The sequence below is a fragment of the Cervus canadensis genome, chromosome 10 (assembly GCF_019320065.1).
Source record: "Cervus canadensis isolate Bull #8, Minnesota chromosome 10, ASM1932006v1, whole genome shotgun sequence".
Taxonomy (NCBI): domain Eukaryota; kingdom Metazoa; phylum Chordata; class Mammalia; order Artiodactyla; family Cervidae; genus Cervus; species Cervus canadensis.
The window spans coordinates 54,005,701-54,018,322 of NC_057395.1; the positions used below are offsets into that span (position 1 = coordinate 54,005,701).

Consider the following 12,622-nt stretch of genomic DNA (forward strand, 5'->3'; position numbering starts at 1 on the left):
TGGCTGCCACTGACTCTCAACCCAAGAACAGGACACCTGTGCACTCAGGTGACCAGGTGACGCATGCCGATTTGCAGGGTCACAGTCAATCTGGGGCTGGAACAAGGGCCCTACCCCAACCCCTGTCACCCGCGCACGTGTGCCTGCAGCAGGGCCTCTGGGAAGAGGGGGCCTCCACCGCAGCACCAGCCACTCGGGAGCCCAGTCGGTGACCCGGTTGTTTCCCGGAACCAACCCGAGCCCGACGCGCCAGGGCTGCTCACCGTTGCCGATCTGGGCCTGCATGAGGGAGGACGGTGGCAGGCCGGCCCCGATGGCATCGCTGAGGCTACCCTGCGAGTGCAGGCCCTGGGCCGAGCCGCTCTGGGACAGCCCTCCCGGGCCCAGCGTCATGCTCTGCGTTGGCGGCTGTGGCAACAGGAAGGTCACCGGGAGGAGGGTTAACGCGGAGAACGGCCTCTAGACTGTCTCATCCAGGGACTCAGCCACCCCAAGACCTGTAGCCACATTTGCTGGCTGCCTGGCAAACGTCTCTAAGACAGACCACCACTCTCATACAGCTGGACAGCTTAGGCCAAGACAGAAATGCTACTCCAAGTGTTCCCCGAGCTTATCAACACACACTTTGAGGTTCAAAGCTGGGCCCCCCTTTCCTGGGACTCAGGGAGTTGCTTCACCAGCCCCAGCTGCGTCCACCTCACCTTCTCCACACCCTTCCCCACCCGCCTTGGTCTCAGCTGGCCAGGGTCTCTGTCCCTGGTAGCCCCGAGTCCTTGCACAGTCTGTCCTGTGCTACAGTCTCAGGTGGCCAGGCGCCCTGCTCCTCCTCTACCCCCAGGGCCATCTCTGATCACAGGACTAAAGATGGAGCTTCCAAGTGACCCCCTCCCTGACCTGGGCACCCTCATCTCCCAGATCTGAACCAGATAGTTCTGCAGCTTTGGACCAATGGTGTCTATACCCCCCCCCCCGCCCCCCGCCACCAGCCTTGGTGGGCACTCACGGCGGGCAGCAAGGACTGCATGTTCTGGTTGGAGTCTGCGATCGTGGCCAGGTAGACCAGGTTCCGGTGTAGGATCTGCTGGTATCTGCAGGCGGGGGCGTAGGTGAGGGGAGGAGCCTGCCCAGCCCTGCAGCCAAGCCCTGGGGTGGGGCGAACGGACAGGTGGCACAGCGCTCTGCAACCCAGAAAGGGCCGGGGGTGGGGAGGGATACCCCGACCTGGGACCACTGAGTCTGTTCAGAGGATGGAGGTGGGGGTGGGTCAGAGGGACTTGGGGGCCAGGGAGATGCAGGAGGGGCTGCCAGGGGGCGAGCCTCATCGGTGGACCCTGGCACTGGGCTCACTTGATACCCCAGCCCTCGAAGAGGCAACAGCATCTACGACAGCAGTTTCTGAGCCCACTCTGCACCCAGCCCTGGGCCCCACAGTGGTCCCTTCTCCCCTACACTTGCATTTCCCTCCAAACCCGCCCACCTTTCTGTGGGGAGCCACCCAGGGGAGCCGACTCAGCAGCTTAGCTGACCCTGCGGCCCCACTCGCTCAGGCCACCAAGCCCCAGAGGTGGCTGGGAGGGGTGCAGGCAGTGCGGCCACTCACTGGGTGCACTCAGCCGTCTTGCCCTTGCTCTGATAGTCCAGGATGCACTGGATCAGGTGGTGGTTCTCATCCAGCATCTGAAGGAGAAGCAGACGTGATCGTGGGAACACAGTGTGTTTTCGGGTGGTCTTCGAGGGGGCTTGAGGGCACCATCCCACAGCTCATGAGGCCCAGTGTTGCCATCAGCAGAGCTGCCCCCTCACAGCCCGAGCCAGCAGGGCCCAGCACTTTCCACATGCCTGGGCCAAGCCCGCAGCCCTGCAGGGCCAGGGTCCATCACACCCAGCCCCACCCAGACAGGTCCCAGGTTCTCTGCAGAGGAAAACCCACAGCCTGCAGGACCTGTTTTCCAGGATCCTTGAGGGTGGATCGGAGTCTGGAGAGCATGAAACCTGCAAGTAACAGCCATGTGGTGGGGATGCCTAGGGGAGGCATTCTCCAGAATGGCCACTTGGGGACAGCACCTGGGGTGGCCCTGGAGACCAGGAAATGAAAGAGCCTGCAGAAAAGGTCACCACGTGGGAGTGTGGGAGAGGCTCCCAGAGACCAGCCAGGAGGCCCTGCGTAGACACTTCCCATCTGGACGTGGGGTGGAGATGAGGGCCTTGCCCTACCCGCTCAGCCCCTGAGCCTTTGGGCTTGGCTTCTCTTGCTTGGTTTTTTTAGTTACAGCCTCTTCCTCTTTGCTGGACTGTTTTCCCCACGCTGGAGATGATGTGCCAAATTCTGCCATTCCCATGCCGGCGGTGAAGCGGACCGAGATAGGGAGCCACAAAGCGGCGCTGTGGGCCGGGGCTGCCTGCAGAGCCCAGCGCAGGCAGGCTATTAGACCCACGGGGACTGGACATCCCAGCCATTTGCCCAGGAAGTCTTTCCCAGATTAATTAAGAAAGGAAAACAACCACAGAAGGCCGTGTCCTCTCCCTCTCAGAGCCGCCCCTAGAAGGCTCCACAGGCTCTACCTCCTAGGCTCATGTTGCCAGGCCAGAATCCTCTCCCAAGGTCACATGCTTCACAAGAACCATAAGTCCATTTCAGCATCCTTCCTATCTGCTCAGAAAAGGGGGGATGCTAAGTGCTCAATGTTGGGATAACTTATGCAATGACAGGAAGACCATAGGATGAGACGTTAACCAGCTGTTAGGAACATTTTTGTAGTTCTAATAACTATGAGAAAATGTTACACTGTTAGGATTTTTTATTTTTTGTTGGGATTTTTTAAAAACAAGGTACTATCTCACTTCATGGAAAGCAGAAGGGGAAAACGTAGCAGCAGTGACAGATTTTATTTTCTTGGGCTCTAAAATCACTGCACACGGTGACTGCAGCCATGAAATGAAAAGACACTTGCTCCTCGGAAAGAAAACTATGACAAACCTAGACAGTGCATTAAAAAGCAGAGACATCACTTTGCTGACAAAGGTCCATATAGTCAAAAGTATGGTTTTTCCAGTAGTCATGTATGGATGTGAGAGTTGGACCATAAAGAGCGCCAAAGAACTGATGCTTTCTAACTGTGGTGCTGGAAAAGACTCATGAGAGTCCCTGTGACAGCAGGGAGATCAAACCAGTCAATCCGAAAGGAAATCAACCCTGAATATTCATTGGAAAGACTGCTGCTGAAGCTGAAGCTACCACGCTTTGGTCACTTGATGCGAAGAGCTGACTCACTGGAAAAGACCCTGATACTGGGAAAGACTGAAGTCAAAAGAAGAGGGAGGCAGAGGATGAGATGGTTAGATAGCATCACCAACTCAATGGATATGAGTTTGAGCAAACTCCAGGATAGTGAAGGACAGGAAAGCCTGGTGCATTGCAGTCCACGGGGTTGCAAAGAAATGGGCTTCTTAACGGAGGCTGACTTCTGTTGTTGCGTCTCACAGGCTTAGCAGCTCCATCTTCCTGGATCAGGGATCAAACCTATGTCTCCTGCATTGGCAGGTGGATTCTTAGCCAGTGGCCCACCTGGGAAATCACTGAAGGAGACTTTCTGAGGAGAATAATCAGACCCTGGGAGAGACTTCCTGAGGTGGGTGACCCAGTTCTGACTGAGACGTTCTGAGGAGGGATGACCTGATCCTGAGGTGGATGACACTCCTGAGGGGAGATGGCCCAATCCTAAGGGAGACTTCCTGGAGAGGAACGCCCCAAATCAGACAGAGATTCCCTACGGAGGGACAGCCTGATCCATGGAAAGGATTTCTGAGGAGGGATTATCCAACTCCCTTTCTGAAGAGAATGACCTGCTCTGAGGGAGATTTTAGAGAAGGAACGACCTGATCCTCAGGGAGACTTTGTGAGCAGGAATGACCTAACCCTGAGGGAGACTATCTGAGGACGAGTGTCGGGATCCTGAGGGAGACAGTCTCAGGAGGGATGACCCGATCCTCAGGGAGACTTTCAGAGGAGGGATGATCTGATTCAGGAGACTTTCTGATGAGGATAATCAGACCCAGGGAGAGACTTCCTGAGGCGGGATGACTCAGTTCTGACAGAGATCTTCTGAGGAGGAAAGACCTGATCTTTGAAACACTTCCTGTGGAGCGATGACCTGATCTTGGGTAAGCCTTTGGAGGAGAGATGATCTGATCCTTAGGGAGACTTGGAAGAGGAATGACCCGACCCTGTGGGAGACTTTGTGAGGAGGGATGAGTGGATCCAGAGGGAGACCTTCTGGATGAGAAATGAGCCAATGGGGAATCTTTCAAAGGAGGGGTGACTCAATCCTAAGGGAAGCACTCTCAGGAGGGATTAGCCCACCTGAAGGGAGACTTCCTGAGGATTGAAGACTCCTGAGGGACATTATCTGAGGGAGCTTATGAATCCTAAGAGACTCTATCAGAGGAAGAATGACCTGATCCTGAGGTATACTTTGTGAGATGGATTACCTGATCCTCAGGGAGACTTTCTAAAGAGAAGACCAATTGCCCGGGAAACTTATAGAGGTGATGACCTAATCCTGACAGTGACTGCCAGAGGAGTGACTACCTGGTCCTGAGGGGTGTCTTCTCAGGAGAGATAACTGGATCCTAAAAGGGCACTTCTGAGAAGAAATGAGGCAATCCCAAAATATCCTGGGGAGCAACAACCCGATCCCAAGGGAGACTTAACATACTTTCTTAACACAAAAAGGAAAAGGCATCTTCCACACTAATTGAGTGCAATGTGTCTGTGTTACTTGTATCCGACTCTTTGAGATCCCATGGACTGTAGCCCGCCAGGCTCCTGTCCACAGGATTCTCCAGGCAAGAATACTGACGTGGATTGCCAGTCCCTCCTCCAGGGGATCTTCCTGACCCAGGAATTGAATCCAGGTCTCCTGCATTGCAGGTGGATTCTTTACCATCTGAGTCACCAGAGAAGCCCTATTGAGTGCAACTGACCCATAATCTTCAAAACATCACAGTTTTAAAGACCAAGATGGAAGACGAATTCCTTACTGGGAAACTGAATATACGTGACTTGGTATTTTCTTTTTCTATGAAGCACATTTTTGGCATAAATGGGGAATTAGAATTAGGTCTACAGACCAGATAACAGTCCTGTGTCCATGTCCGTGCCCACATTCCCATCTCTGTTCTGTGGTTATGTCTTTGTCTTTAGGAAAGTGATGCTTAGACATTTAGGAGTAAAAGTCAGTTTGCAAATCTCAAACAATTCTGGCAAAAATAATATTTATACACAGGGCAGGGGGGCAGAGAGAGGACGAGAGAGCAAATGAGGCAACATGTTAACTTGGGGAAATCAGGGGGAAGAGAATATGGGAATTATTTTAAAGGTTCATGTCTCACACACCTTTTTTCAGGAATCTGTAAAATGACGTGGTCCCATAAAACAAGGGAGCAAATGGCAAAAGGGGAAGACCTCAGACCAACACAGAGGCCTAAAGAATGGGGACCATGGTGGAGGGAAACCTGGAGAGGCCCAAGAAGAGTAGCACTGAGACCATGAACCTGACAGATCACCTGAGCTGAGGCTTCCATGACTGGGAGAAAGTCTAGAATAAAGTAGTGAGAAATGATTTAAAAGAAAGTGAGATTGCCAACTCCAGGGGAAAAAAAAAGACTGGACAGGAAAAATGATCACACACAAGATCGTGCATGGAACAATATTTACACTATCACAACCAAAGGCGGATCAACCACCAGGGGGCCATCCTGGGGCAATTGGAGCACTTGTGTGTGGTGGTAGAGGGAGCACGAAAACGAGCCATGAACCCCTTTGCCATCATCTTCATGTGAGAGCAAATGTTAGGGACTGAATATCTGCTGTCCCCCTAAAACTCCTGTGTTGAAGCCCTAACTCCCAATGTGATGGCGTCTGGAGGCAGTACCTTTGGGAGGTGTTCAGGTTTGGATAAAGTCATGAGGGCAGAGCCCCCATCATGAGATCACTGCCCCGGTGAGAAGAAAACACCAGAGCTTCCTCTGGGATGAAGACAGCAAGAAGGTGGCCGTCCACAAACCAGGGGGCAGGTCCTCGCTGGGAACCAAATCTGCCACCACCTTGGTCTCAGACTTTCAGCCTCCAGGCTGTGAGTGGACTGAGTCAACAGACAATGCTTAAAGCTAAAATCATTCAAGAAGCAGCCACTTGGTTTAGCAATGGTGAGGGCAAGTGGTGTTGCTGGGAGGTGGAAACCAGCATGGGGGTGGAAGAATGACCCTGAATTTCTAATACAAGCCTCACAGCATGATTTGATTCTTTATGTGCAGGTGTGGTTTTGATGAGTGTAAAATCTAACCTTAAAACAAGAAGTAAATGACCAGAGGGAAACCCTGGCTCACTCCAGATTGGAGATTACAGAGATTTTATTTCCTACGAAAGTCACTCAGTCATGTCCGACTCTTTGTGACCCCATGGACTATACAGTCCATGGAATTCTCCAGGCCAGAATACTGGAGTGGGAAGCCTTTCCCTTCTCCAGGGGATCTTTCCAACCCAGGGATCTAACACTGGTCTCCCAAATTGCAGGCGGATTCTTTACCACCTGAGCCACAAGGGAAACCCAAGAATACTGGAGTGGGTAGCCTATCCCTTCTCCAGCAGATCTTCCCAACCCAGGAATCGAACTGGGGTCTCCTGCATTGCAGGTGGATTCTTTACCAACTGAGCTATCAGGGAAGCCCTGATATTTTCTGATGGACTAGAAATCCATCAGGGTCTCCCTGCGAAGGTTCATATCCTGCCAACTACATGGTGGTTATCTGTGAATCAGTTCCTTCTTATTTCCTATATGTGTTCATTAAAATTTCTAAGAGAGGCATTTGTTACTGTTATCATTTAAAAGATGATTCTCTTTAAGCTTCTTTTTTTTGGATCTTTTAAATTTTCATTTAACTTTTTCTTTAAAAAATTTTTTAAATTTTATATTGGAGTATAAATGATTTACAATGTTGTGTAAAAGGTGATTTTAAAGAGTCTGGGACTGCCGGGGCTGGATGGGTCCAGGGGTTCACTTGTTCTTTTTCCTACCAGTGTGTGCATGCTAAGTTGCTTCAGTTGTGTCTGACTCTTTGTGACCCTGTGGACTGTTGCCCCCCCAGGCTTCTCAGTCCATGGAATTCTCCAGGCAAGAATATTGGAATGGGTTGCCATTTCCTCCTTCGGGGAATCTTCCTGACCCAGGGATCAAACGCTTGTCTCAGGCATCTCCTGCAATGGCAGGGGTGTTCTTTAACACTAGTGCCACCTGGGAAGCCCCTTTCTCTACCTAGTGTGTGTCTAAAAAGTGTGTATCCTTAATACAAAGTTGAAAAATAAAGACAACACTTACACTGACAGGGGGATTAACAATCTATTTCACATATTTATTGCTGTCTTCTGAGCTTTCTCACAGGAGATTCTGTGTCTTCCTGCACCAGAGGGCATGCCCCTTGCTCTCTGCCCTCTTGGGAAGCCTGGTATTCGTAGGTTCAGGAGGATGGTGCAGGTGATGTCACAGAGAAAGGAGCTGGAGACTCGTGAAGTATAAGAGCTGAAACTCAAGTGCCAGGCGTGGCCCAGGGCCTCTGGAGGCGAGAATCCTGGGGTAGACAGTAGAGAAGGTGGCAACACCATTTGGAGAAGCTGGCGCTCAGCACTGAGGGCCACGACTGCCAAGTTGATGGTGAGATCCCATTTCTGAAGGCCTATCCTAGACCCAGGCAAGTGTGACAAGGAGATGGCCAGACCCCACCCTTGCTTGTGATGGAGTGGGCAGTAGGCGGCCGGAGTCAGGGCGGGTCAGCCATGGGCACACATCTGCTTGGTTGTCACAGGGCAGCTGTGTGTCAACTGTGATCTTGACAGCAGGGATCCAGGAGCACTCAGCAGTGACATCTGAGCCATGGTTGGAAAGCCGACCAGGAACACACAGGTGGAGATGAAGGCAGGGCAGCCTGAGTGGCAGGGATGGCCCAGGCAAAGGTGTGGTAGAGCAGGGCACATCCGAAAGCAGAGACAGAAGTTTCAGGAACGTGGATAAGAGGATGCGGTGGAGACGGAGAACTGTGGAGCGGCTGGGGGAGGGGGAGGCCTGTGCCCAGAAGAGGGTGACCCGCTGAACCGCAGCCTGGAGGGACTGCAAAGGCCAACGGGACCAAGGTCATGGGACACAGGGCACAGCCGTTACCTGCTGCATGTCACAAACGTCCCTGTGCCCCGTGGTGAAAATAGCGGCTTCTTAGATCTCATGATTCTGGGCCGTCAGGGCGGTCTGCCGCAGGTCTCTCCTGGCCTCGGCTCTGGCATCGGTGGGGCCTCCTTGGCACGTGGTCACCTTGGTGGTCTCAGGCCCTGGTGTGTAGCCGGACAGCACAGGTCTCATTAAGCCTCTGTTGTGCCAGCCGCTGTTTCAGCGGTCAGAGCCCCATGAAGCAAAGCCCGGGGCCGCCGTGGGGCGGGGGGAACACGGGCTCAGAGCGGGGGTGGCCCCACTCAGCTGTTGTTTCTGTGACAATCCACCACAGGCTTTACCAGGGACTGGACCTGGCTTCGAGGGAGGTGATGACCGACCTGGCACTCTGCTGCCCATGGGCCTGCCTGGAGGTGAGGACACAGGTGATGAGGCAGGGCTGGGCTCAGGGGGCCACTGACGCCACACGTGGGGTCCTGACGGGTGGGTGAGGGATTGAGGATATCAGAAATTTGGGAAGGGGAGGGACTAGGGGCCCTGGAACCCCCAAGAGAGCAGGGTACAGGGACTGGAGCCATCAGAGAACCCTGGAATAGGGGCCACAGAGGGACCTGGAGGCCCTGAAACTTGCTGCCAAGGGGGGATCGGGTCACCCCACAATGGGCAGAAAGACCCTTCACAATGTCCTTGTGGCTGTTCTTGTAATTAACAAAGGCTGTACCCTCGATGTGACTTAGCAGCAGCAGCAGTACCCTCGAAATGGGAAAAAAATTCACGGATGTGCTGAAGTCCAGGGGGAGGGTGGGCCTCCCACCTCCAACCTCCCACCTCCCACCTTTGTCTGCCACTCCAGCCAACCTCAGCTGGTTTGTGAAGCATCTCCCTGTCCCTGCTGTGCACACATGGGGAACATTTCCGTCCCACTGGTCTCCCACCATCCCTGTCTCAGAGACTGTCCCGTATCAGCCACAAAGGTCCCCCCTCGTTGTTTCCTAAGCACCAGAGAATTCCACAGAACAAACACGGTATTCAGGGGCTTCTGTGGCTACAAAAGAGACTGCAGAGCATGCCTCCACACATGAGATAACTCCATGTGAGATAATTCCTGGGAGCCACCTGAGCTGTGGGAGGGACGACTGGAGAGCTGGGTAAGCGTCCCCAGTGGCCAACCCTCCTCCCGCCATGGTTCTCAGGGCAGATGTTTTGCTAATCCATCAGGGCTCCTTCCTGCCAGCACACAGGCAGCTGCCACGCAACCACCCTGGAGGATAAGTAGGGGCCCCCAGGCCACAGACCCGGCTGATGGATGCCGACAGGACCCCTTCCAACAATCTGCCTGATGGGACAATCTGTGAATCAGATGTGTGGGTTTCAAAAAACCCCAAACCTTACTCCTATGGTGTCCTTGGGAGGGGCTGGCCCGGCTCTGTGGTCCTCCCTCTGTGGCTAACACGTGTGTTCAGACTCTAAGGACATGGTAAGGCAAATTAACATGGTTGTAGTTGTTCAGTTACTCAGTTGTGTCAAATTCTTTGCAACCCCATGGACTGTGGCATGCCAGGCTTTCTTGTCCTTCACCATCTCCCGGAGTTTGCTCAAACTCATGTTCATTGAGTCGATGATGACATCCAACTACCTCATCCTCTGTCATCCCCTTCTTCTCCTGCCTTCTATCTTTCCCAGCGTTAGGGTCTTTTCCAGTGAGTCGGCTCTTCACCTCAGGTGGCTAAAGTACTGGAGCTTCACCTTCAGCATCAGTCCTTCCAAAGAATATTCAGGGTTGATAACCTTTAGGATTGACTGCATTGATTTTCTTGATGTCCAAGGGACTCCCAAGAGTCCTCTCCAGACTACAATTCGAAAGCATCAATTCTTCAGTGCTCAGCCTTCTTTAAGTCCAACTCTCATATACATGACTACTGGAAAAACCATAGCTTTGATTATACTGATCTTTATTGGCAAAGTAATATCTCTGCTTTTTAATATACTGTCCAGGTTTGTCATAGCTTTTCTTCCAAGGAGCAAGCATCTTTTTATTTCATGGCTGCAGTGACTTCACTGTCCACAGTGATTTTGGAGCCCAAGTAAATAAAGTCTGTCACTGTTTCCATTGTTTTCCCATCTATTTGCCATGAAGTGATGGGATGAATGCCATGATCTCAGTTTTTTGAGTGCTGAGTTTTAAGCCAGCTTTTTCACTCTCCTCTTTCACCTTCATCAAGAGGCTCTTTAGTTCCTCTTCGCTTTCTGCCATAAGGTTGGTATCATCTGCATATTTGAGGTTATTGATATTTCTCCCAGAAGTCTTGATTCCAGCTTGTGCTTCATCCAGCTCATCATTTCTCATGATGTACTCTGCACATAAGTTAAACAAGCAGGGTGACAGTATACAGCCTTGATGTATTCCTTTCCCAATTTGGAACCAGTCTGTTGTTCTATGTCCGGTTCTAACTGTTGCTTCTTGTCCTGCACACAGATTTCTCAGGAGGCAGGTAAGGTGGTCTGGTATTCCCATCTCTTTAAGAATTTTCCAGTTTGTTGTGAGCCACGTTAATGTGCACACAGCTGCAAACATATGTCCATCCTCCTCAAGGACATGGGGCCCGCACATTATTCAGTCACCGCCACTCTGCCCCTGTGAGCCTGGCTCCCTTCCCTCTTCACAGGACCCTGGACTCCTGCGGTTTGGGATCACCTGCCCTTCAGAATCTACTCTTCGCTTTTGCTCAATGTCAAGAATACCATCAAAGGGCTGAGACCATCACTTACTTACAAGGTGGCTTGCCTTACTGTACCAGGCGATCACGGGTTACCACAAGTGCAGTTGAAAGGACCCAACCATGTCATCTTCCTTAAAACAAGGAACCCGAGGCCTGGAAGTGGGGGTGGGGGGTGCTGGGCTGTGAACTGTCATAGCTCCACCCTCACTGCTGACCCCATGGCCCACTGCCCATCCACCAGCCCTGCAGTCCCAGCACAATCACCCATCTGCTCAGGAGCTGTGCTGGCCAAGGGGGTTGGGGCCACATTTCAGGAGCCTCAGCTGCACAAACATCCAGCACCTTTGCCCTGGGGCCTTCTGACTCCTGTCATGTTCATGCAGCAGGGCACACAGTCATGGTGCCCGCCAGAGATCAGGCAGTCCAGACTGGCCTGACGTTGCCCACATCCTGCCACTTGGGGACATCAGCGCTAGGTCCCCTCACTGCGGGGGTGAGAGGGCGGCTTCTACTCAAAGCCTGGGGACCGCATGGATGCTGTCATCCAACTCCCAGCACAGGGCCCACCGGCCCAGGGAGCGGGCTGGGGCAGAGGGCCGGGGCCACGAGCAGGGCACAGTGGGGACACCTACTAGTGAGTGTCAGAGGGCCCCTGGCTACCTCCCCCTCCCTCCACCTCCAGGCTCTGGAAGAGAGACACAGCCCTGAGGAGGCAGGCTTGCGGAGGGGTCGGGGGTGGGGCCTGTACTTTATCCAGAGGCTTCCATCCTCCACCAGGGGGCTCCCAGGACAACATCTGGGTTGAGGCAGTGCCTGGGCAGAAGGGCAGAGGCCAGGCGGTGGCTGTTCCCTCCCTGAGAACACCCATATGGGATGCACTCAGAGCCTCCACAGGGCAGGTTCAAGTGCTCTCAGGGGCAGCACCCTGCCTCCCCACCCAGGGCTGGTCCCAGAGACCACAGTGAAGGGGACACCACCATTCCCACCCCGGGAGACCCTTCCCAGGCCTCTGCTCACTGGGGAGAAAGTGCTTTCGGTAATTACTGCCTGAGATGATCAATAGCAAAGTTCACAGGAGGCTCTGAGTCCCCAAGACCCTGTCAGTTGTGAATTTTAAAATGGCCAATCTACCTCCCCCATGAATTAGCCTACATTTTTAAGGCAAGTTTCAGGTCTGAGAGAGTACAGGGCACCCCCCTACAATGGGTCACCCCTTACCCCCGTGCCCCCACCCTGCCCCTGGGCACAGAGGTCCTTGCGGCCGGGCAGCCACCCTGCTGGTCTCTCTCCCATGCCTGACCCGTATCAGCAAACACGCCAGCTGCCTACCCCTCCATGAGCTCCCACAGAGCCTGTCCCGCCTGCACAAGGTACTCGGGTGCAGAGGGACAAGACGCTACCCCCGCTCTTCAGCTAAGGAAACAAGCTAAGGAAACCAACATAAACAGTGATGATAAAACTCACATTTATTAAGCAACTACTATGTACGAAGCAGCAAGGAGGCACCTACACATCAGCTAAGGCAAAGCAGCCAAGGGCCCCTCCAACACGCCCCAGCCCAGCCACACAGGCTGCAGAGACGGCGGCCCCCCAACCCCCACCAGTGACATCCAGAGCAGCTCAGGGCAGGTCCTGGCCTATAGGTCAGCTGGCCAGGTACAGAGCCACTGGCTTTTCCTGGGGACA

The 12,622-nt window shown here is 53.2% G+C and overlaps 1 protein-coding gene across 1 annotated transcript in view; it reads right to left on the reverse strand.

Moving 5' to 3' along the window:
- SS18L1 (SS18L1 subunit of BAF chromatin remodeling complex) overlaps positions 1-12,622 on the reverse strand; it is a 28,498-nt gene that overhangs the window by 12,074 nt on the left and 3,802 nt on the right. Inside the window, exons 2-4 of the mRNA XM_043480541.1 lie at positions 1,601-1,677; positions 1,004-1,088; positions 264-408 (exon numbers count right to left, since the gene is read on the reverse strand). Coding sequence (XP_043336476.1) covers positions 264-408; positions 1,004-1,088; positions 1,601-1,677 — 307 coding nt within the window. The remainder of the gene's footprint in view (positions 1-263; positions 409-1,003; positions 1,089-1,600; positions 1,678-12,622) is intronic.